The sequence below is a fragment of the Cervus canadensis genome, chromosome X (genome assembly GCF_019320065.1).
Source record: "Cervus canadensis isolate Bull #8, Minnesota chromosome X, ASM1932006v1, whole genome shotgun sequence".
Taxonomy (NCBI): domain Eukaryota; kingdom Metazoa; phylum Chordata; class Mammalia; order Artiodactyla; family Cervidae; genus Cervus; species Cervus canadensis.
The window spans coordinates 137,584,292-137,610,152 of NC_057419.1; the positions used below are offsets into that span (position 1 = coordinate 137,584,292).

A 25,861-nucleotide genomic window follows, 5' to 3' on the forward strand; every position below is an offset into this window, starting at 1 on the left:
CTCTGTGCAGTCTCTCTGTAACCCAGTTCTACAGAAGAAAAAAACAAACTTCCAAATCCTGCTCTTTCCAATAATTTCCTGTGATAAAGTGAAACACTAAAGCAACAATGTGGAGAAGGAGAATGTACCTCCCACACTACATGCTGACTGCCCCTTAAAGGAATGACTAAGAAATGTGCAGAATCCTAAAATAAGATGGATACAACATGCCTAATGGGATGCCACTCTCCTTTTTTCCAGTCGCATTCACTTACATCATCTTCTAGACAGACTCAAAAAATGTACCTTCCCGTCAGCAACATAAACTCTAATAAAAGTATATCTCTCTACCACAATACCCTATCTTGGCTATGAAGACAACTCTCAAACACTCACTGAGGCTCCACTCTCAGCCTCACTGAGGCTAACATGATTTTGTTTTTCAGGGAAATAAAATGGGGTGGAGATTAGAGCAGCAACAGGTAATATAATCTAATTATTTTCAACCAATACTGGGAAACAGCATAAACTAGTTAAAATGTTTTATTAAGGCTTTGGAATAAATTATAGAACTTGTAAGTAATTAAAAACTAAGATATCTTCTTGAAGTGTTTTGTTTATTAGAGATTTACTACATGTTTCACAAATCTTGGATACTCCTAATTCATCCAGAACACTCAAAACATAAAGTTTAAAAGTCTTCCTTTTTTTTTTTTTTTACCAAAAGGGAATTTCTATTTTATCACAACTTTTGTGTCAATTAAAGATTTTGGATACATTCATAAGACCTTAAAATAATATCACAGGATTCACACATACATTACATATTTTGCTCCAAATATATGTCAAAAGGTTGAATCCAGCATTCAAAATCACTCTTTTTAGTGTTGGGAAGGTGTTTGGCACTCAGTGGGGGAAAAAGATGAGAATACACATTACATTTTATATGAAAGAGTACATACAAATTAAAGAAGACTGGTCCCCATTTGTGGCCAATGATAGAATTACTACTGGCATTAGATTATTCTGGCAGACTCTGAAATTCTTTACTTGAAAAAAGAAACCACCACTTGAGTTCTACTTTTTTTAAAAGGTAAGTAAAGGAAAACTCTAAAATTTACCTGAAATGTTTATTAAAATAATAAATTCCTGTTTTAGCTTTTCATTAACTCACCTAGCTAGAGGTGGCAAGAATACACAGAACTATACAAAATAGATCTTCAGACCCAGATAACCACGATGGTGTGATCACTCACCTAGAGCCCGACATCCTGGAATGTGAAGTCAAGTGGGCCTTAGGAAGCATCACTACGAACAGAGCTAGGGGAGGTGATGGAATTCCAGCTGAACTATTTCAAATCCTCAAAGATGATGGGTGCTGTGAAAGTGCTGCACTCAATATGCCAGCAAATTTGGAAAACTCAGCAGTGGCCACAGGACTGGAAAAGGTCAGTTTTCATTCCAATCCCAAAGAAAGGCAAGGCCAAAGAATGTTCACACTACCGCACAACTGCACTCATCTAACATGCTAGTAAAGCAATGCTCAAAATTCTCCAAGCCAGGCTTCAACAATACATGAACCACGAACTTCCAGATGTTCAATCTGGATTTAGAAAAGGCAGAGGAACCAGAGACCAAATTGCCAACATCCATTGGATCAGAGAAAAAGAGAGTGAGAAAAACATCTACTTCTGCTTTACTGACTACACCAACGCCTTTGACTGTGTGGATCACAACAAGCTGTGGAAAATTCTTAGAGAGACTGGAATACCAGACCACCTGACCTGCCTCCTAAGAAACCTGTATGCAGGTCAATAAGCAACAGTTAGAACTGGACATGGAACAACAAACTTGTTCCAAATCGGGAAAGGTGTACGTCAATGCTGTATATTGTCACCCTGCTTATTTAACTTCTACGCAGAGTACATCATGAGAAATGCCAGGCTGGATGAAACACAAGCTGAATCAAGATTTCTGGGAGAAATAACAATAACCTCAGATATGCAGATGACACCACCATTATGGCAGGAAATGAAGAAAAACTAAAGAGCCTCTTGATAAAAGTGAAAGAGGAGAGTAAAAAAGTCGGCTTAAAAAAAAAAAAAGAAAACTAAGATCATCACTTAAAAACCAGTCCCATCACTTCATGGCAAACAGATGGGGAAACAATGGAAACAGTGACAGACTTTATTTTCTTGGGATCCAAAATCACTGCAGATGGTGACTGCAGCCATGCAATTAAAAGACGCTTGCTCCTTGGAAGAAAAGCTATGACCAACCTAAACAGCATATTAAAAAGCAGAAACATTACTTTGCCAACAAAGGTCCAACTAGTCAAAGCTATGGTTTTTCCAGTAGTCATGTATGGATGTGAGAGTTGGACTATAAAGAAAGCTGAGCACCAAAGAATTGATGCTTTTGAACTGTGGTGTTGGAGAAGACTCTTGAGAGTCTCTTGGACTGCAAGGAGATCCAACCAGTCCATCCTAAAGGAAATCAGTCCTGAATATTCATTGGAAGGACTGATGCTAAAGCTGAAACTTCAATACTTTGGCCACCTATGTGAAGAGCTGACTCATTTGATAAGACCCTGATACTAGGAAAGACTGAAGGTGGGAGGAGAAGGGGACAAGGATGAGATGGTTGGATGGCATCACCGACTCAATGGACATGAGTTTGAGGAAGCTCCAGGAGTTGGTGATGGACAGGGAAGCCAGGCGTGCTGCAGTCTATGGGGTCACAAAGAGTCAGACACAATGAGTGACTGAATGAACTGAGCCTTGTTTTCTTTTAACAGGAATTAATGGCATAGGAACTTCCCTGGCAGTTCAGTGCTTAAGACCCTACACTCCCAATGCAGATGGCACAGGTTCAATTCCTGGTTGGGGAACTAAGATCCAGCAAGCTAGTATTCAATATTTTTAAAATGTGTTTATTGTAAAAGTAATAAACATTTACTATAAGTAACTAGGGCTTCCCAGGTGGCTCAGTGGTAAAGAATTCACTTGCCAGTGCAGGAGATGAGGGTTTGATCCCTGGTCTGGGAAAATCTCCTGGAGAGGGAAATGGCAACCCACTCCAATATTCTTGCCTGAAGAAATCCATGGATAGAGGAGCCTGGCAGGCTACTGTCCATGGGGTCACAAAGTGTTGGATATGATTTAGCGGCTGAAGAACAACACCGATTACTGAAAAAATAGACAAAGAAAAACAAAAAAATAAGGACCTAATCTCTCCATCATCTTCCAAATATTTTTTCTACATTTAATTTTGGATAAACATTTATCATAGAGACATCCTTTATTAATATATAAATTTCATGTTTAGACATGCATTTTTAACGACAATGGTAGGAAAAGGATATGAAACTTTATGCCTTATTCTACCCAAAATGAACCAAGTTAATGTTCCTATGAGTACACATTTCCATTAACTGTGATTTAATGAGAACGTATGTCTACACCCTTGTACTCCATAATAATTTCTGATTTTATTAATGATTAAACCTATTACAATCTTTACAGAACTTTTAACTATTATGAAGAATACAGATGAAAAAATAGATACATAAGCAGAACTAAGAAAACATTATCATCATTGTTCAGTCACATAGTCATGTCTCTGCGACCCCAGGGACTGCAGCATGCCAGGCTTCCCTGTCCTTCACCACCTCCTGGAGTTTGTTCAAACTCATGTCCATTGAGTCAGTGATGCCATTCAACCACCTCACCCTCTGTCGTCCCCTTCTCCTCCTGCCTTCAATCTCTTCCAGCATCAGGGTCTTTTCTAATGAGGCCACTCTTCACATCGGGTGGCCAAAGTATTGGAGCCTCAGCTTCAGCATCAGTCCTTTCAATGAATAGTCAGGGTTGATTTCCTTTAGGATTGACGAGTTTGATCTTCTTGCTGTCCAAGGGATTCTTAAGAGTCTTCTCCAACACCATAGTTTGAAAGCTTCAGTTCTTCAGCACTCAGCCTTCTTTATGATCCAGCTCTCACATCTGTACATGACTACCAGGAAAACCATAGCTTTGACTATACCTCTGATATAGCTTTGTCTGCAAAGTGACATCTCTGCTTTTAATATGTTGTCTAGGTTGGTCACAGCTTTTCTTTCAAGGAGCAAGTGTCTTTTAATTTCATGGCTGCAGTCACCTTTGCAGTCGTTTTGGAGCTCAAGAAAATAAAGTCTGTCACTGTTTCCATTGTTTCCCCATCTATTTGCTGTCAAGTGATGGGACTGGATGCCACGATCTTAGTTTTTTGAATGTTGAGTTTTAAGCCAGCTCTTTCACCTTCATCAAGAGGCTCTTTAGTTCCTCTTCTCTTTCTGCCATAAGGGTGGTGTCATCTTCAAATATGAGGTTATTGGTATTTCTCCTGGCAATCTTGATTCCAGCTTGTGCTTTATCCAGCCTGGCATTTCTCATTATGTACTCTGCATATAAGTTAAATAAGCAGGGTGACAATATACAGCCTTGACACACTCCTTTCCTAATTCTGAACCAGTCCATTGTTCCATATCCGGTTCTGATTGTTCCTTCTTGACCTGCATACAGGTTTCTCAGGAGGCAGGCAAGGTGGCTTCATATTCTCATCTCTTTTAAAAATTTTTTATAGTGTGATATCATCCAAACAGTTGAAGGCTTTAGTGTAGTCAAAGAAGCAGAAGTAGATGTTTTCCTAGAATTCTCTTGCTTTTCCTATGATCCAATGGATGTTAGTTAGCAATTTGAACTCTGGTTCCTCTGCCTTTTCTAAATCCAGCTTGTACATCTGGAAATTCTCAGTTCACATACTGTTGAAGCCAAAGCTTGAAGGATTTTGAGCATTACCTTGCTAGCATGCGAAATGAGTGCAATTGTGCAGTAGTTTGAACATTCTTTGGCATTGCACTTCTTTGGAATTGGAATGAAAACTGACCTTTTCCAGTCCTGTGAACACCACTGAGTTTTTCATATTTGCTGGCATATTGAGTGTAGCACTTTCACAGCATTATAACCTGAAATAATTTAATCCTTCTTGCATTGAATATTTTCAGTTTTTTAAAAATAAATTAGGACCTGATTCTAAAATAAAGCTGAGTGGTATTTCCCTGATGGTCCAGTGAATAGCCTCTGCACTTCATTCAGGAGGCACAGGTTTGATCTCCAGTTGGGAAATTAAGATTCCACATAGCAAAGCAAAAGACAAAAAACAAAACAAAACAACCCACAACAACGAAGCCTGAGTAACATAATGTTTATAATGCCTCATGGAAATGAGAAAGACCTGATTTTGGACTCACCTATTTTTTTAGCATATTGTTAATTTCAAATTATAATGATTTAACCATCTGAAGAAAAATGATGCTTCTCTTTCCCTATCTGGGAATCATGGAGTGGAGGAAAAATGAGGTCATGGGTTTGAAAATCTACTAGGATACAGATAAGTTTATAAACTCATGTCTTAAATATAACAGTTGTCAATCTGCAAATTCAAATGTGTCATTCAAATTAGTCAGGAAAACAAATGTAAGTCCCTGAAGATGAATCTCTTTCTCTGCCTCTAAGAAAGGTGACCTTTCTCAGTTTAATCTCATTTGTTATTTTACAACATTAGTTTGTAGTTTTTTCCATTATGCATTATATACAAATGAAGGCATGAAGGCTGTGATAAGGTATAATAAGCTTGTGCTGTAACAACAACAAAAATTCTTGACTCCAACTGTGGAGAAAAATGAAATGCCTAAATAGGCTGCAAAAGATAAGCAAGCAAATAGAATTGAGAGGACTAACAGCTAAGCATGCATTTATTCACTATGAACTATAAATTGAGTACATTCACTCTGAAGTAAAGAAAATTAAAAAAAAAAAAATCCAGGAATTCAACTGACTATAAGAACTAAAAAAAGTTATTATTTTTCTTTTTTTTTCATTTATTTTTATTAGTTGGAGGCTTCTTCTTTCAAAATGTATTTAGTATCTTTAAGGAGGAAAATGGGGTAGGGGGAATCTAGGGAGATGAATCTTGCCCGACAGTAAAAACTTTCAACATACCATACCTTAAGAAAATGTATAGCTTACTTTGAAACAAAACAATGAAAATTAACGTGACCTTAAAACTATAGAAGGCTGGCTCATTTATAGCCAGCTATGAAAAGTACTCAGAAGGGATACTAAAGCTTAAACAAATGCTTCATATTTTAGAAGGCTTCCTGAAATTAAATCATACTAATGCCAAATAAGGCCATTTCCTACAGGGTCACTGTTCAAGCATTTCTCCTAGGAAGTCAAAATGAAGGAAAGTTAGAGTATTCCTCATCTCAAAATAAACTTAACTATATGTTTTTCTAAAATATTTTTATCAGTTACCAAATCTTAGACCTACATATAGCTTGTTTCATACACTGTTGTTTTCTCGGCTTTCCCAGTGGTTCAGATGGTAAAGAATCTGCCTACAATGTGGGAGACCTGGGTTCGATCCCTAGGTTGGGAAGATCCCCTGGAGAAGCAAAAGGCTACCACTCCAGTATTCTGGTCTGGAGAATTTCATGGTTGTTGTTTAGTCCCTAAGTGGTGTACAACTCTTTGTGACCCCATGGACTGTAACCCACCAGGCTCCCCTGTCCATGTGATTTTCCAGGCAAGAATACTAGAGTGGGTTGCCATTTCCTTCTCCAAGGGATCTTTCTGACCCAGGGATCAAACTCGCCTCACCTGTGTCTCCTGCACTGGCAGGCAGATTCTTTACCAGTAGGCCACCTAGGAAGTGTCTGCTATTAGCTTAAAAGTAGACATATATATGGAGGAACTTTAATTAGAGTCCAAAAATAGATATTTGTAGGGAAAAAGCAAATTAGCCAAGATGGGGATGGTCAGGCTCTCTTGCCTCACAGCCTCTTGCTCTTGCCCCACATTTTGTAAATAATGATTATGGAACAGTTGAGATCACTTATAGCACTGAATATACACATCATGAGGTACTTGCTTGGCCAGAGGCTACTTTTGTTCTGTAAGCAAATATAAGCTCCACCTGGAAAGTCCTGGTGTGTGTGTGTGTGTGTGTGTGTGTGTGTAGATGTGTTGTGTTATGTCATGTCATGCCACGACAGCTGCTGCACTAGCCAGGAAAGAATAAATGTGTCTGCAATTCCTATGGCTTCTGGCATTTTCTTTCAGCCTCTTAGCTCGCACCTTGCCTACCATGGGGTTCAGCGAACAGTGAGCACAGTGAGATATAGCAAGACAATATTCAACAAAAGCACCAAAGTAATTAAATGAGGAAGGGAACATTTTTTCAAAAAATTGTGCGGAAAAAAAAAATTATGCTGGAACTAGTTAAACACATGGGGAGAAAAAACCCTTACTAAATACCACACATGAACAACTAAATGTGTAAAAAGAAGCACTTTTAGAAGCAAACATGGAAGAAAATCTTGGTGAGTTTGGTGTACTTAAAGATTTCTTAAAAAGAACACAGAAAGCCATAAACATAAAAAGGAGATAAACTGTGTCAAAATTTAACTTTTATTCTCTGAATATACCAGCTAAAAAAATTTAAAAAAGACACCAAATGGGTGAACATATTCACAAAACTTGTATATGTCAAACAAAGATGTTGGATCCAAAATATATAGGAGCTCTTACCCCTCAAGTGTAAGGAAAGAAATAAAAAAGAAATGGCCTACTGATAGACACCATATGGATAAATGTCAAATGTATTACATTAAGAGAAAAAAGCTAAACTCAATAGGTTACATACTGAATGATTCAATCTATAATAAATACATTATGAAAAAGATATAAAATTATAGAATCAGAAAATAACCAGGAACTCTGGGTAAGTGGAGGGGCTAATCATAAAGGAGCAGCATTAGGAAATACCGTGAGGTGATGGAACTGTTATGAATCTTGTTTATGGCAGTGGTTACAAGATTGTATGCTTTTATCAAAGCTCACAGACCATACATCATGGACAGTAAATTTTACTGAATATAAATTTTAAAAAGAGAACTATAAGAAAACTTACAAGGAGACAGCAATAATCAGACATCAAAACAGCTAAAATTTAAAAAGAGTTACAGTAGTAAATGCAGGCTAAAGTGAGGGACAACTAGAATTTTTATACATTGGTGGAATGTACAGTAGTGCAACCACTTTAAGAACAATTTGGCACTTTCTTATAAAATTTAAAATAGCCTTATGATACAATCCAGCAATTCCAGTTCTTGATATTTACCCAAGAAAAATGAAAGTATGTTCACATAAAAACTTGTTCACAACATTCATAGCAAAACAAGTAGGGGAAAACTCTGAAGACAATTTTCTTCATCTGACACAGTATTCAGCACATTTTCACTCACAGCATTTCTCCTCTTCCTCCCCTAGGTCTCTAGGTCTCTAAAACTGCAGGAGCTTTTTGCTTGAGGCTCCTTCATCAGTGGGATGACCTAACCCCCAAGTCTGTACTGATCTGTCAGACCTGCAGTCACTGCATGGAGAAAAATGTAAATGGGAGGGAAGGCAAGTTGGCATTTTCCATGATTTAGTCTCTTGCTTATCAATCATAGTAAGCAATTAAAGGGGTGTTATTTTCATTCTGGCTTGCTTGTTTTAATTGGCTACTAAGACACCTAGCAACCCAGATGAATTCCTGACAATATGATCATTGAAACAGGTACAAATTATTTCTGATGAAATTTAACATCAATTTTTAATGTCAGCAAACAAGAATGGAAAAGGAGTTCCTCAATCTGCTACTGTGTAAAACTTAAAGGTAATATAAGAGCAAAACATTGAATATATTCCCCAAAAGACAGAGTGCAAAAAAAAAATGGATGTTTTCTCTAACACTAAACTTACACTGAAAGTCCTAGCCAGTATAATAAGACAGAGAGCAGAAAAAAGCATTCAGATTGAAAAGGTGAAAAGGAAAAAATATAACTCAAGAGATATTGAGATGATACGATATCTCAAAGATATTTGCAGATAATATGATTATGTACATGAAAAATACAAAGTTAACTACTAGAACCTAATGAATAATTTTAGCAATGCTGTTCTGTATCCTGAATGACTGCACTTACTATTGTATGCACCTGTCAAAACTCACAGAAGTGTGCCTAAATGGGTATATTCTATAATATATAAATCATGCCCTAAAAAAACCCAGTAATATCTTGGGATAAAAAGATCAATATAAAAATGAATGTCTATATCTTGGCAACAACTAAAAATAAAATTTTTAAATTATACCATTTACTATACAATCATATGCATAGGAAGAAATAACAAATACTGAGCATGACATCTATGATGAAGGTAATTAAACAATATCCAAATTAATGGAGAAACATACCATATTCACAGATTGGAAAACTCAATACTTTTAGTATTTCACTTGTTCCTAAACTGGTCCTTAGAATTACCGCTATCCTTACCAAAATCTCAAATGGCTTTTTAGTAAAAATTGACAAGATGAATCTAAAAATTATATGGCATAATTATTCAAGACAATAATCAAGACAATCATGAAGTACAAAAAATTTGAAGGATTTATACTACAAAATTAAAAGTATTATATTGGCCACCTGATGTTAAGAGTCGATTCACTGGAAAAGACCCTGACTGAAGGCAGGAAAAGGGGACAACAGAGGATGAGATGGTTGGATGGCAACATTGACTTAATGGACATGAGTTTGAGCAAATTCCAGGAGATGGTGAAGGACAGGGAAGCCAAGCATGCTGCAGTCCATGGGGTCACAAAGAGCTGGACACGACTGAGTGACTGAACAACAAATAATGTCAAGATAATGAAGAAAGCATAATACTGGAATAAGGATAGACAAGCAGATCAACAGACCAGACTAATAAATTCTGACCTATACATTCAATTGATTTTCAATAAAGCCATCAAACCAAACCAATGAAAAAGGAATTACTTTTCAATATAAGGTACTGAAACAACTGGTAATCTATGTAGAAAAAATGGTCCTAAAGACAAAATCTGAAGTTATAAATATTCTGGAAGAAAACATGATAAATAACTTTGCAATCTTGGAGTTTAAGTTTTAATAAATGACATAAAAGTCACTGAGAGGAAAGGGGCAAGATGGAGCTTGGAGTAATGGAAATTTCTGTATCTTGACCTGGATAGTGGTTACCAAAGTTTATACAATTTAAAAAAAAAATTAGCTGTTCACCTAAGATCAGTGCATGTCACTTTATGTAAATTACACTTCAACAAAATAACTGTTAAAATGCAAAAATTAAAATGTTCATAGAGCCTTTACCTGTAATAGCCACAAACCGTAAACAACCCAAATACCCATCAACAAGCGAACCAAAAAACAAAGTGTGGTATATCTACACAATGGAATACTACTCAAGAAGAAAATAATGAACTATGGATACACACTACAATGTGGATAAATGTGAAATGATGAGAAAAAAAGATACAAAATGAAGAAAGTGTACATACCATATGACTCCATTTATATAACTGAAATGCTGAGAAACAAAGACACAAAACAAAGAAAGTGTGCATACCATATGACTCCACTTATTTAACTCTAGAAAATGAAATTAATGTATAGAAAGCAGATCAGCGGTTACCTGTTGATGTAGAAAGGGAGAGAGGAACTATTCAAGAGGATGAAAATCTTTTGGAGTGACTTATATGTTCATTATTCTTAATGTACTGATGGTTTCACAAGTGTGTATATAATTGTACACTTTAAATTGTATACTTTATATATGTGCAGTTTATTTTATGCCAATTATACCTTAGAATTACTTAAAATTATAGAGACAAGGATTGGAGCTCAAAAAATTTCCTTCTAACAACCAGAACAACAGAATTTGAGTTGAATAAGACTTTGTGGGTATTGCCAACAAAATAGTATCTGCCCTCTATTCAGGTACTTTTAGTAATGGGGCATTCCTGTTACTAAATACCTTAACAGTTAGAAAATAACTGATATCAAGAGTTCCTATAAATTGACATCATTGATTCCAGTTCTTCCCTCTTGGCAAATATATCTACCCTTCACTGAAATTCAAACTTCATTCAACAACTAGCTACTGAGAATCAACTACATACAAGGAAACAGGCTATACACTGTGGTGAATACAAAGATACATAAGACAAGAACTTTGGTTTTACCAGTTTTCCAATTTGATACCTAAAAATAACTAACTATAGTTCATTGCCTTTCTTCATCAGTGTCTCTTCTGCTGTGGTTTGTAATAGTAAGAATGTTTCTGAATTGTCAATTACACTGAACTTTGTAGGAAAGATACAAGTACAATCAGTACATTTCCTATTTGATATTTTATCTCCATCTACTAGGATGAATAAAATTACAAAATCATATCACCAATCCATAAGCCAATGTGGTACACTGGAAAAAGGACTAGAATAATATTACTTCTCTGCCTCTGCAACTGACAAGCAGCATCTTCCATCAACCACTTCACTTTCCTATAAAATGATAGAGTTGGTCTCTGGAGAGAGGTGGTTTTCAAACTTTTCAAGATCCTTTTTTTAAAAAAATAATTTATTATTTAGCTGCACTGGGTCTTAGTTGTGGCAAGGGGGATCTTTAGTTGCAGCATGCAGATTTGTTAATTGCAGCATGTGAACTCTTAGTTGCAGCATGTGGGATCTAGTTCCCCCACCACGCGTCAAACCTGGGCCTCCTACATTGAGAACTTGGAGTCTTAGCCATTGGACCACCAGGGAAGTCCCTTTAAGACCTTTTTACTCTCTTAAAAATCACTGAAGGACCCCAGAGTTTTTATGTGCATTAATATCTATCAATATGTACCATATAAAACAGTAATAATTAAAATATTTATTCATTTAAAAGCAATAATGAACTTATTACAAGTTAACATGTATTATGCATTTTCATGAAAACTATCAATAGTTATATTTTCCAAAATAAAGGAAGTGAGAAGAGGGACTGTTTTACATATTTTTTTGCAAATCTCCTTAATGTCTGCCTTGATAGAAGACAGCTGGATCTTTATATCTGCTTCTGCACTCACTCTTCTGCAATATGTTATTTTGGTTGGAACAGTTGGATCTTCATATCTGTTTCTGCATTTGCTCTATTGCAATATGTTGTTTTGATTGAAATATATGAAGAAAATCTGGCTTCATGCAGTTATATACTTGGAAAATTAAGTATTTTAATACCCTCTTAAGATAACTGTGGGTATTCTTTGATGTTATGCCAAAGTTCTGCAAGTGGTAGACTCTTTTAGATAAGTTGCAACATAGAATCTGATATCTATTTACTTCTGTACTTGATTACATTAAAACTGATTGACCTATCTTGTCTTTCAATTGATCTTTTAGCCATGCATGATTTTGTAACATCAGGCACTAGTCATTTGGAAGATATTTGGAAGATATTCGTTCACTGGGATTTGCAGAACTTCCAACTGTTAACAGATTTTACTACCTAATATCAAAAAAATCATACACATTAATATAATTACCAATCTCATTAGAAAAGACTGAGTTTTGGGAAACTGTCAAGCCCATATTCAAGATTCAAGATTTCTAAAATTCTAATACTTGAAAAGTTCAAATTTTTTCACTGGCAACAAATACGGCCAGTTGCTTTCCTTCAAATGACAGACTCATTTTGCTCATTTTCAAGAAAATTCCTGCCAAATCCTCAAGCCTGAATAACCATAGTTTGTCTCACTTGTTCTTTTTTTTGCGGGGCTGCAATGGGTCTTCATTGCTATGAGTAGGTTTTCTCCAGTAGCGGCGAGCGGTGGCTACTCTTTGTTACAGTGTGTAGTTTTCTAATTGCGGTGGCTTCTCTTGTGGACAATAGGCTCTAGGCACATGGGTTTCAGTAGTTTCAGCACACAGGCTCAGTAGTTGAGGCTCCCGGGCTTTAGAGCATGGGCTTAGTAATTGTGGTGCACGAGCTTAGTTGCTCTGCAGCATGTAGGATCTTCCTGTACCAGGGATCGAACCCATGTCCCCTGCACTGGCAGGAGGATTCTTAACTACTGGACCACCAGGGAAGTCTTCAGTTGTTCCTTCAAGTAAAAATCTGTTCCATGCAAAAACCAGCTAAGTCAGGCCATAATTCACACAATTGCACAAGTGCTATTTTTAGCAACAATGATATTATTTCAGCATACAGAAGTGTTTTCTGTATAATCCCCATTTTGTCATACAGAAATTTAAAAATATCTATACTTAATGGACAAGATTTAATTTAAAAAATCAATGCTACATTGAGGACACTGTTAAATAAAATTGGCTTTTATCCTCCAAGACTATGAAGAATGCAACTACTGGGACAATTTGTTATACTACAGTGTCTTACCCATCATCAGAGCAAATATCAACACAGTGCAAAAGGCAAAACAGTCTTCAAATTACTGTTCAAACAGTCCTCATGTTCCTCCTGATAGGATCTTAGGAATCTCAAGTGTCCACAGACCATACTTTGAGAACCACTGACCAAAAGGTCCCTAATATCCCTTCAATACTAAAATATCTATTGTTATGTAAATAGCCAACATCTTTCATTTGCACAACTCTATAAAATGTTAGTTTTCCTATTAAGAAATATATCTTACATTTAACATATACATCAAATTGTTACATATCTTTTAGTGAATTGATCCTGATGACAAACTCATGAGGTTATAGAACAGGAACTATTTCCTCCTTCCTAAAAGCATAGTGATTTTATTCAAATTTTCCCACTCTCTGGCTTTTCAAGGCAGCAATGTGATCTGGTGTGGGGCAGGGGTGATGGGAAAGGTGGGGGTTGTAAGTCACTTGTCTAACTACCTTTATGGTTCTATTCTGCTTGCCAATGTACTGGTGTAACCATATACATGTAACGCAGTTCAAACCAATCCGATGTAAGGGTGAAGGTGTGGGACTCCTGAGAAAATTTTCATTGTTGATTAAAAGGAACACAAAAGAACAGTTCATACTCTTCTTCTATTGGGCATTGTGGCATCTACACGTGATCCCTGGAACTGCAGCAGCAATCTTGCAAGTATGAGGGGCACTAATCTGAGACAGTAAACTGATAGGCAGGGCATGGCAGAGCAGCAAGTGGAAAGAGCCAGGGTCACTATTTGACTGAATTAATTAACCTTAGAGGTACTCTACCTCCAAACTTCTTGTTATGTGAGCTAAAAGTTTTCTCTGCTGTTAAGGCAGTTCAATCAGTTTTCTACTACTTGCAACAGAAAACAACCTATCTGATACAAACAGGTACAATTATGCCTTTCACATACAGAAATGTTTCACTACATCAATTAGATTATGGACAAAGAAGGACTCTCCTTCTTTAGCAAAGTCCTAGAAAGGTCAAAACACAGAATACACAAAACAATTTTTCACTAGTGTCCCACTCTTTTTATTTATCGTAGGATAATTGCCTTACAAAGTTGTGTAAGGTCGTCATACATACGTTGATGTATGGCATCAATCAGTCATAATTATACATATATCCTCTCCCTCTTGACCCTCCCCCCATTCCACCCCTTGAGGTCATCACAGAGAACTAGGCTGGGCTCCCTTAATATCATTTCCCCCCCCCAGCCAAAGTTTCAATATCTCCTTCAGTATTCCATTAATGTCACATATACTAAAAGAAATTTTGGAAGCAAATCAGCCAGTTCTCTTAATGTATATAAAGAGTGTTATTTGACTGAATTATAAGATGATACAAATGCCAACAGAATTTCTTCCAGTTCTATTTTGGTACTCACTGTCATAAAACCAATTCCATTAACCTGACTAGCATTCACTTAAAGGTGCTTAAGTCTCTGTACAAGTTAAAAAGGAAAGCGAATGATGCAGTAAATTTTCTTTTTAAGTTAAAAGCTACATTTAGCAAAAACCTGTTTCTTTTATAACATTTGCCTTTGGTTGTCTTTGGTTGGCAAATAGTAAGGGATTTAAGGTTCCCATTTCAGCAGGGTAGCAGGTACTATCTCAGGCTACACTTTTGGTACAAGGCCAGCAGAAGCTTCTAAAGGAACAAAGGGCAGTTGGACCTGGACAGATTATGAACGTAAATAAACTCAAGCATTGATGCATAAAATGAGAATCTGGTTTGTTAAAATGAAAGAAGCTAATGTATCAGGGATCACACTAAAGACGCCACTCTAAAACACCTCAAGAATTGGTGCTATTAAAAACAGTCTTTGTAATGAGGATTTAGTTAAGTGGTTGGGTGGTTCATTTATAATGTTAATTAGAGAGAATTTATTTTCAAAAATCACTTCTGTTCCATGGTTGCTATTGTCAGAAGGGAATGAGATGATGGAATGATTACATTTTAAAAAGAAAATCATTAGAGGATAGAACCAAATGTGCCAACCAACTGGCAACCAATTGAGCATCAATTCTATAGTCGCTATACTAGATAGAAAAAAATTATTAAGACTGTCTCATAGGTACCCTTTTACACTACTGATAGGAATATAATTGGTAAAACCATTCTGGAAAGTAATTTGGCAAAAGCAGATCCCTATCATTCAGAAGCTTAAAGTTCAGCTATTCAAATGCCACCTGGAAAAGCCATAATGCATAACAGTTTGTGATTTCGTGGAGGAATACATTTGAATTGCACAAGCCACAAGGCTATCATAAAAGCTGTAAAGTCACTCCACTTGTGAAGAAACACAAGGAAAAGGCAAAGTAGGGGTATTGCAAAATGGATAGGGGGCCTCTCACTCCATATGTACTTCCAAGTTTGTTGAGAAAAAGAGAGATGGGGGCTGGAATAATATCACCCTAAAGTAGGAAAACCAGATTAGCAATTAATGGGGGTAAAATTCTGGAGTATCACTAAGGGAGGATGAAAGCAAATGATAATATTAGGCAAAGACACAGGTATTTAAGTGTAAAAGCTCATAGGCAGCTATGGGGTGGGGGTGGGGAGAAAGGGTAAAGGGGTCTCTCATTTCAGATGCATTCCAAAACTCTCCTGGAGGAGGGGAATGTCAGTGAGTTTGGAGTATGTATACCCTTGCTATAGCTAGGAAGAGGTCAGTGGGGGAGGTATTCATGGAGTACAGGTTCCACCTTCAGTACATGGGAGAAATGTAGGTAGGTGCATGGTTTACAAAATTAAAATTTAGGCCCTTGAGGATGAATGGCCCAGGCAATTATAGTAAAGAGTTATTAAAGGATGAACTGGTGGGTGAGCCTATCTTTAGAATCAATTCAAGTGACTAGTCATGGAAAGGGTAGTGGGAATTATTCAACATTTCAACATGACCTATTTTTCTACTGTGAATGAAACAGGGATTGAAGAAAATTTCATGAGCATGTTCTAGAGCTAAACTGCTCATTCACTTACTGTGTGACCTCTGGTACTTTTTTAACCACCCTGTGGGCCTCAGATTCCTCCTACGTATAATGGAAATAATATTATCCACTTAACAGGGTACAACATAGTAACCACTAAAAAAAGTTAGCTATCATATTATCTGTTGCTATAGCCTTTCTAAATGTCAGAGTCTACTGAAAATACCAAAGACTTTAAAAATATGGATGACATCTAACATAGTAATTCCCCATGAAGGAGGCAGTACTAGCAAAATAATACAAAATATGGAATAGGAATTGTTTATGGCAATATTTCATGCAATGGCTAAAAAAACTTGAAATTTAAAAATACAGTTTATAAAAGTGAACAGGTAAATTAATTGTGGTGTGTATAAATTAAATTTTATGAAATCATTTAAAAATTTTAAAACTAAGAATTTTAATAACATGGGAAACTGCTGGATAAGTAAATAAAACATTAACATAAAATTGTATACAGAGTAATCCCAACTTTTAAAAAATCTTAACCAATTTACTCTTTAAAGAAAATATTAGATACATTAAAAAGGCAAATCATTCAAAACAATAATACAGATTATTTCTGTGCTGTTGGTAGAACTGTGGAGAGATTTTTATTTTCTTCTTTATAATTTTCTCTTTTTCAAGTTTCCAACATTAAGCATGTATTATTTTTGTTATCAGACAAAATCAACATGTAAAGTAGTTGAATGAATGAAAAAATATACAGGTTCCTGCTTCAAAAAGTCTATCATCTAACAGAAGAGACAAAATCCCATGAAACAAAATGCTTCTAAGACCAAATACATTTAGATACTAGTCAAGAGTCTAAATATGACAAATATTCAAAGAAGGGTAAAATCAGAAACTGACATAATAGTAAGGGAAAGTTTCACAAAACTATCTATGCTCACTAGCATGGAAGCTCCATGAAGGCAGGGACTGTATCTTATTTAATCTATAGTGTCTAGCACAAAATGATTTTGTGAATAGTACATATCCATGAGAGCAGAAATAGAAAAACATGAATATAATTCTTAAGTACTTATGAGTTGCTGAATAAATATCTGCTGAATGAATGTAAGGGTTATGCTGAAATTGAGGAAAGATTTGGGTCCATAAGACTCTAGTCAAAATGGAGAATCAATGGGATTTCCCTGATGGTCCAATGGTTAAGACTCTTGAACTCCCAATGCAGGAGGCCTGGGTTCAATCCCTGGTTGGAGAAGTAGGTCCCACATGCTGCAACTAAAGACCCAGTGTGGCCAAATAAATAAATAAATATTAAAAAAAAAAAGAAATGGCAAGTCAGTAAATAGTTTGTAATGGCAATAATGGAATCTAATTGAAATATTACTGAGCATTTACTATGTGTCAAGTACTATTTTAAATGCTTTACATAACTTCTCTCATTTTATCCTCAAAACAATGTGTGACATATGTGTACCACTGACTCTCTTTTGCTAAGGAAGACATTAAAGCTCAGAGGTTACTGCTTGTCAAAAGGTCACACATCCTCCAATCAGATTCTAGATCTTACTCCAGATGGCAATCTCTTAAAGACTGTCTAAGAGATTGACTGAGGAGAGGTACCAGAAAGCAGTAAGATAACATAGCATCAAAGAGGTATGGTTATTCTGTGGTCTTGGACTGGAATGAGAGGTATCAGTGCAAATTAATGGTTCTGTAAGAAATACAGAAGTGGGTATGTGACTATGTATACATACATATATTCCCTAGTTCTGTCTGCTGAGAAGGCCTAGAAGCAATGACACCCCAGTAGTAATGAGCATGCCAAGTACCCAGATTTCCATCTCTAAATACCACTACTCAACAAAAAGAATCAGAGCTTCTTGGAAAAAATTGCTCATTCCAGGATTCAGGCAGTGAAAGTAGAAAATGAGTTGGGAATACCTTGTGGTACCAGAATGTAAGAGAATGCTCTAAAAATGATAGGGACACATTGAAAGGACACTGGAGCCAACTGGAAGGGGCTTCTACTGGCCAAATCTAGGGTAATTAAAAAAAATAGTAAAAATAGCATAATTCATTAAAGTTCATAGAATAAAACAAGCATCCATAAGTCTATACTACTATGAACAAATTACTGGATAAACAGATAAAAACAAATATCAGAGAAGGTAAAGTTCATTGCTACATTAGAATTCGATAAATAAATACAGAAAATTTTGAAAACTTAAGATTACCATTTGGCAAATATCACAGCAGAAATTATTCAGGTTAGAATCCTTAACAGATGCTAAAACAGTGGATGAAACTATGATGAAAGGCAAGACATGTACACTGTCTCACAATATTGCCCCATACAGTGTCAAAGTCTGGTTTCTTTGTAATTACAAAGGGAAAAAGTAGTGAACTTACAGTGCATAAACCTGGCAGACACAATCTTGACTAAGTTATCAATGTTAACTCAAGATAGAGTCTCATGTGTTGCATAAACATACTTCAAAAAGCCAAGTAAAAACATAGGAAAAAAGTTATACACTTTTACACACAGGATAGATAACAATATATAAAAACATGCACAAGACTTAGGCAAACTGTGCTACTACATACATACTCTGTCTTATCACAACAGACATACATGCTCCTGAAGATTTCAGTATATTTAAAATTATTATGAAAACTAATTGAAAGTATAATAAGGCAAATTTTTCTTCAAAATAATCACCTACCACAAATTACACTTGTTTTATAAATCTAACTTTTTATATATGCAATTATATAAAATCATATAATCTGCAACAAGCAATTGCTTCTAGATTACTTTTAAATTATCTCTCTATAAATAGATATACATATAGACATCAAACTCTGATCTTTTTATTCTAGGCCCAGAGCTGTTTTCATTATACCATGATGCTTCTCCTAATATCAGCAGGAAGAGATGTAATCCTCATTATATTTTCCATTTCACCTCCCGTGTCTCCCCTTATTAAAAAAAAAAAGAAAATAGTAGTAGAGATCCCAATACTGTGAACAGCAAAAAACAACTCTATAGACCACATACAAAAGAGGCAGTATAGGACAGTCATTAAGAGTAAAGAATTCGGAGTCAAACTGCCAGGATTCAAATTTACAGCTTCACAACTTGCTAACTATGTGATTTGGGCACATTACTTAATGTCTATGATCTGTAGCTCCCTGACTGGTAAAGTGGGAATAACAATAGTATATACTTCATAGGTCTGTTGTGAAGATTAAACATGATAATGTACATTTCCATACTAGCACAGTGCCTGGCACATATTAAACATGCAAAAATGTTAAGTTTTGATAACAATGTCAACAAATTCCTCCTATGGAGCAGTACGCTTTAGAGGAAAAATTGTTCCATGGCCACAAACCACACTGCTACCCTTAACAAGCTGTTGCTCCTAGTCACAAAGGAGATAGTAGATTTAAATCTACTGCACACACACACAGAGTTACTAACAATTGCATAGTAGTAGTAGAAGTTTAAATAATGTATCCATAAATCTAAGTGTACATCCTACTAATGGAGAGTCAGCATAAATACTTTAACATAAAAATATATTGTTTCCATCACTAGAATTGACCTTTCCAGCTAAATTTGCCTTCTTCCCTTATTGTTAGCCTTTTGGAATGAGTGATTTTATTCCACCTGATAAACTCTCTACCTAAAAAAATTTTTCCATATATTTGTGATAGGCTAATTTGGCATGACTTCAGAGAGAATGAAATCAGTTAACTATGAAAAATTAAAGCAATTTAAGTAGCAACGCTCTTCCTGGTGTAAAAGTTCCAATACAAGACTATTTCAGTCAACAAGCGGCCCCATTACCAACCGGTTTACTCTGCAGGTCACCAATATCCCCAGCACTAGTATGGAGAGCAGATACCATTCATATCTTTGAGATGATTAAAACATTCATCTAACTAGGATTTTAATGTGTGAAGCAGAAAAAAACAAGCTTGGTTTTATTACAGGCACAATATACTAATGATAAGGAAATGGAGTATAAAATGTCCTTTAAAAATCATATAGGAGAAAAGAGAAAAAAACTGCCTGGTATCTACTGTAATTTCTTCATGAACACTCAGTTATTAAATAGTCCAAGAAAACAAGCTTGCTCCCAAATTTTATCAATTATAAAAAGAAAATTCATTTTTAACATAACATGATTTAATATAAACTGAGGTATAGTATAGCTGTGCATACCTGTATGATTGGTATCTGGTGCACATTTTATTAATAGTAACGTCAAAAGAAAAAATGAGAAATATTTAATCAAACATCCACAAAATCTTTGTCCTCAGGCCAAATGCCACTAGCACCAAGATGATGTTTTTAAAAGTAACTACTTTCAACAACACAATTGTGGGTCTGTAGCCCTCCATCGTGGCTAAACCTTAGCCCATTAAGAAGCTCTGCATCATAAAAGCAATTTTAAATCATCTGTCTACTTTGATGGAGGAAAAATTCTGGCAAGTGTAATTAAAAATAATTGATATACATGGTCTTTTTTTTTTAAGGAGAGTTGCCATTAAGTTGTGTTAAGGTAATATGAAAGTTAGTTTTCACACCTTTAGTACACACATTCTAGAGGATGGAAGAAAGGCAATGTAACCTGAGGTATTCTGAGCGTAAAGAACAGCTAGAGGTAACTTACAAGTGGACCCACAGAAGCTATAACACAGCAGTTGCATATAAAGAATTGACAGTCACTCAACCATGTGAAGGCCTAAGCCATGATCTCATATTAAAGTGTTTTTAAAACCACCTATTATGTTCACTCAAACATAACTTTTCAATAATTTGTCACACACTTAATTCTTATTTAGAGGTTAAGTGAAATTAAGGATGATGACTTTAGGCTAGAGAACATTTCTCTGACAAAGTCATTCATTCCTTTAGATTTGCCTTTCACCCCCAGAAGGATACTGGGTGGGACTACCTAGACACCCTTATAGGAGATATATTAAGATGTTAATTCTACATTCCTAAAACTGAATGGAACTTTTTGCTCCTTCATTTCAGTTCCCTGCTTCGCTCTCCTTTAAACCAGAACACTCATTCTCCTTTGAAAAAGATAATCCTTTTCCTTTAAATAGGTGATGGGCAAACTCTCAATTTGTTTCAGGTGCCTTAAGTAAGCAAAAACAAATAAAATAAAGAACGAAAACCTAGAACTTAGGGAAAAAAAAGAGAGACGAAGAAGACCTGAAGCCTGAAACCATTCCTGGCATGTTACCTGATCATTTGCAACAAGATGTCAAACAGACTACAGAGGCTTTACTGACTAGAGGTGAGGTGAGGTTCCTGTTGCTTAAGGAAAAGGCAAAAGGAAAGAACTTCAGGGGCGCGCTTAACACTTTGGTGAAAGCTGGATTTTAGAAAAGTCAAAATAGTAAACTATCGACAAAGTTAAAAGAGTGCGTGGATTGGGTACAACTAGTGGAAAAGCTTACCCGGCAGGTAGGGTAACCCTCGAGGGTGGAGAGTAGAGAGGAAAAGTTTTAAATATCCACCAGAGCCTGGTGATCTATTAACATGCGTCCTCCTCCTCAGGTTCTGCTTTTGCCCCCAGAGCAACTAGCCACAGGAAAGCAAGCAGCCCTATTTTTAAACACTTAAACCTCTCCCTCGGACTTGAGAAGGCTTGAGTTACTAGCGTTGTAAATAATGTTTCTTCCTAAACTGAAGGCACATCTGACTCCCCTAGCCAAGGCCCGGAAGAAAGGAAGGTAAAAGGGACAAAAAGTGATTTCAGCGTGAGAGCGAGGTGATGGGGTGGCGGGGCGGGGGGTGGGGGTGTAGAAGGAAGGACTTACCGCAGCCTCTGCGGGCTGCCCCCAAAGACTCAGGGCCAGTAAGGACAAGCCGGCAGCCAGGCTGACTCCACGCAGATTCATTCTTCTCCGGCTCCCGCAGCTCCTTCAGCACCCGCACGAAATCCCTGGCTGGCTCTGACCAATTGACATAATCTTGAGGGTTTATAGGGAAGAGAGCTAGAGCCGGAGAGGGACAGCGAGGGTGTCCCAATTGTGCCGGTCGTCTTGGGTGAGGAGAAAAGCTTTTTAAGAGTGGGGGGGGGGGGAATGAAGCAGCAGCAACTAGTCTTCCCTCCCCCCTCCCCTCCCCAAAGCCGGTCTCTCGGGAGCACTTGTCTCTTCTGTCCAGACTTGCAAACTTTTTCCTCGCGCAAGTCCCACAGATCTACTTTCCTCCCTCTCTTCCCCCGCACCGCCCCCTCCCCACCAGCCCTGGGGAATTTCAGGATCACTCCGCCACAGCTTTACTCAGCAACCTGCGAGGGAGTGACGCTCAGTTATTTGGAGGAGGGAAACTTCCAGACCAGTTGGCTGCGCACCCCGAGTCCCACCGGGAAAGTTTTCTATTCGTTCAGTAGCATCTTAAGTTGATACTCCTTTTCCCTGCCCAGTTCCACTCTCAGTGATGTGAGCCCCAAAGCCAATTGCAAATAGACCTGAGCTGGGACTATTTTTTGTAGCGGAGGAATCTCAGAGAACCCTCCTTTTTATTGTTAATGATTAGAAACAAATTTTGGTCGCTGCTCTGGGGGCTGCTGGGGTTGTTTGCTTTCCACCTGCTCGCAGGACAGAGTTTCTGTATACAACAGAAAATGTGCAAATATGAGAAATATATGAATATATTTATATAATTACATATATGCTTACAACTGAAGAATTAAAATTAACATAAGCTTAAGTGTGTGAAGACTTTATGCATGTTAGGTATATATAAGATTTGGGGGCGCTCAGTAGATATTTAGCAATTATGTGGTTGGATGTTTGTAATACAGTTATATCTTTTTTTTTAGCTACATTGAATGCCATAATTAATATTTACATCTTATATTGACTAGCATAAAAGGTATTGACTCATTGCAGTTGTCTTTCAGAGAGATGTAAGGCAGGGAATTAAATAACTAGTGCAATTTTCCTTAACACTAACATGAATGCTTAATTGGAAATATTTGTATGGTGTTAATGGAAGTTGAATTGGTCTCCCAAATAAAGTAGACTTGAACGTTACTTTGGTAATTCTGATATACAGATTTTTTTAAAGCACCAACAGGCCCAGAAAATACTTTATGTGAACTCCTTGGAGGAATTCTTCAGAACAGTTGTTATTTTAGACCCTAGAATTGACCACTTTACAGTCTTTCAGGGCTTTGGACCTGTTTCAAGCGGGCCCACTTATCCTTAGGTTCCACTCAAGTAAGGGTAGGTTTACAACTCCAGAGACCACCATACCACCACCCCCCCAAGAACTTCGCGTACAATCAATTAGAGTAACTGGTATGCATTTGAACAAGACTGCAAAGACACTTTGGGGCCCATTTGTCTCTGTGGGAATTGTATGCCTTAATCTGTGTATGTGTAACAGTTTTTAGTGGTTTAAGGAAGTGTCTTAGTGTATAGGTCTGTGGGCCTGTGGAGATGCGTGGGAATGTTATGGGTGGAAGGTGCCTGAAAGTGGGAAAGACAACCGGCTGCCCAAGGTAGGGGGATGATTGACAGCAGACAGCCCCGCCCCCTTCCCCTCCATTCCTTCCTCTCCTGGTGCATGGAACTATCCCTTGAGTGCGGCAAGTTGTAGCCGGCACGGCTCATCGTGTTTCCCTTTGGGGCACCTTTTCTCTAGAAGCTGAGTTCAGTTTCTTCCGAAGTGAGCCACTCCGCCCCCCTACCCCATCCTCTTGAGTAAGGAAGCAGCCGCCAAGCATCAGCGGAGCCCCGATGAGCCGGGGCCGCGGAACCGCTTAGCAGTCTCCCGGGACCCAGCTCTGGAGGAGCCGCAAGCATGCACCCTGGGTGAGCCGTTGCTATCCCGAGCTCCGCTCCTCTTTCTTACTTTGGGCTACTTTGCCGGACCTGCACTATACTTGTACTTCTGCCACTGCAGAGAAAGTGGCGGTAGTCAGCAAAAAGGGGTCGGGGGTCTATGGACAGGCACAGGATCCCGGAGAAAACCCATGTTATTCACCCTCCCTCCCGTTTCAGGTTGTGGCTGCTTCTGGTTACTTTGTGCCTGACTGAGGAACTGGCCGGAGCGGTGAGTCTTTTCTGTCGACCCCCTTCCCTCCTTCTCCTTTGACCCCCTCCGCATCCCAACTCTTGTGTTTGTGTTAGGGGGCTGCACTGTGAAACGGAATTCACATCACTCTCATTTCCTTGGGGAGTTAGTGGGTTTCTTAGAGAGGAATAGCACAGTGTCAGGCTAATGCCTTTGGGACTCAGGCATCGTTCTATCCCCAAACTTCGTGAGGGGTTGGGAAAATAAAAGTAGAAGACACAAAAGGCACACATTTCTGAGCGTCTTCCTGGACGACTTGATATGACTGACATCTGATGCCTTTCTCTATATCGATCTCCAAGGCAGAAGAAATGTGTTTTTCCCTGGTCTACAGGGACATGAATTGGCACACACATTTGAAAGTGGGAGGAGTACACAAGAAATGGGACTTGCAAGTACCGCGAATGCTATAGAAGTTAAACTTAAGTATTTTCTTTAGAGTCCTTTGACAGTACCAGGTGACAACATCTGGGCTCTTCAACCAGCTAAACTGCACTGATACTACTAGATGATGTTCAGTTTCTGCCCTATGTTTCCGTTTACTGGTTTTCTCTCTCATCGGAAAGTTAAAAGTTAAAGTGGTTTTAAAAGAAAAAAAATTCTAAAACTTAACATTTCATAGGTTGTTTAGATATTATCCATCAAATCGGCCAGGGACTGCAGGCAAAGGAATTTCTGTAGACATTTGGTCAAGAAAAGTTTAATGGAGCCCAGAAAGGAGTAATTTCAATGAAATTACTTGGATAAGTTACCAAAGGTGGAGAGACCTTAATAATCAGAGATGCTGCAGTTTTCCAGACTCACTAGCAACTTATGCCCACAGAAATAAACCGTTGAGTTCAAATATGAAGTTGTTCAACTATTGAGTACTATTTCACTGCTCTATTTTTTAAAATTCTTAATAGCCAAAGTCACCCATGTACTCTAAATATATATGTGTGTATGTATGACAGATAAATATATATTCCAAATCTTTACCTTCTGAGTTTTGATGTTTAACTGACTGGCTCTATTTTTAATACTTTAAATATTTAAAAATACTATTTAGAAAGCCATACTTCAGCCAACCCAATAAAATCCCCTAATACTTTTATGGGAAAAAATGGATTACTTGTCGTGGTATATGTCTTTAAGAAAATTTCGGAATAAAGTGAAATGACTTCCCTTATGAAACGAGGATGATGACAGAAATCTTGACTTTTAACATTTTGTGACCCTTTATCTCAGAACATCAGCTTTTATTGTAAGTGAATTCTATACTTTGTAAGCAGGAGTATTGATCTAGGTTTCTGTACTCTTCTTTTTCTGATTCCTCCAGTATACAAGTTTAGTTATGTGTTACCTTGGGGCTCAATACTACATTTATTGAAAATGCCATGTTTTGATTATTTAACAATTTGTCTGGGAATCTTGCTACTTATAAAAATGTCATGTGTGGGCAGGATACCCTCCAGCAAAACCTTT

At 37.3% G+C, this 25,861-nt stretch overlaps 2 protein-coding genes across 7 annotated transcripts in view; one reads left to right on the plus strand and one right to left on the minus strand.

Annotated features, from left to right (window-relative positions):
* Positions 1 to 22,527, minus strand: part of COL4A5 (collagen type IV alpha 5 chain) — a 240,450-nt gene extending 217,923 nt beyond the window's left edge. For all 5 annotated transcript variants that reach the window (XM_043459101.1, XM_043459098.1, XM_043459100.1 and 2 more), the window contains exon 1: positions 22,129 to 22,527. In XM_043459101.1, the coding sequence (XP_043315036.1) occupies positions 22,129 to 22,209 (81 nt within the window). In that variant the 5' untranslated portion in view covers positions 22,210 to 22,527. The remainder of the gene's footprint in view (positions 1 to 22,128) is intronic.
* Positions 22,528 to 23,886: 1,359 nt separating this feature from the next.
* COL4A6 (collagen type IV alpha 6 chain) overlaps positions 23,887 to 25,861 on the plus strand; it is a 314,375-nt gene continuing 312,400 nt past the window's right edge. For both annotated transcript variants that reach the window (XM_043457815.1, XM_043457816.1), the window contains exons 1-2: positions 23,887 to 24,135; positions 24,325 to 24,376. In XM_043457815.1, coding sequence (XP_043313750.1) covers positions 24,125 to 24,135; positions 24,325 to 24,376 — 63 coding nt within the window. In that variant the 5' untranslated portion in view covers positions 23,887 to 24,124. The remainder of the gene's footprint in view (positions 24,136 to 24,324; positions 24,377 to 25,861) is intronic.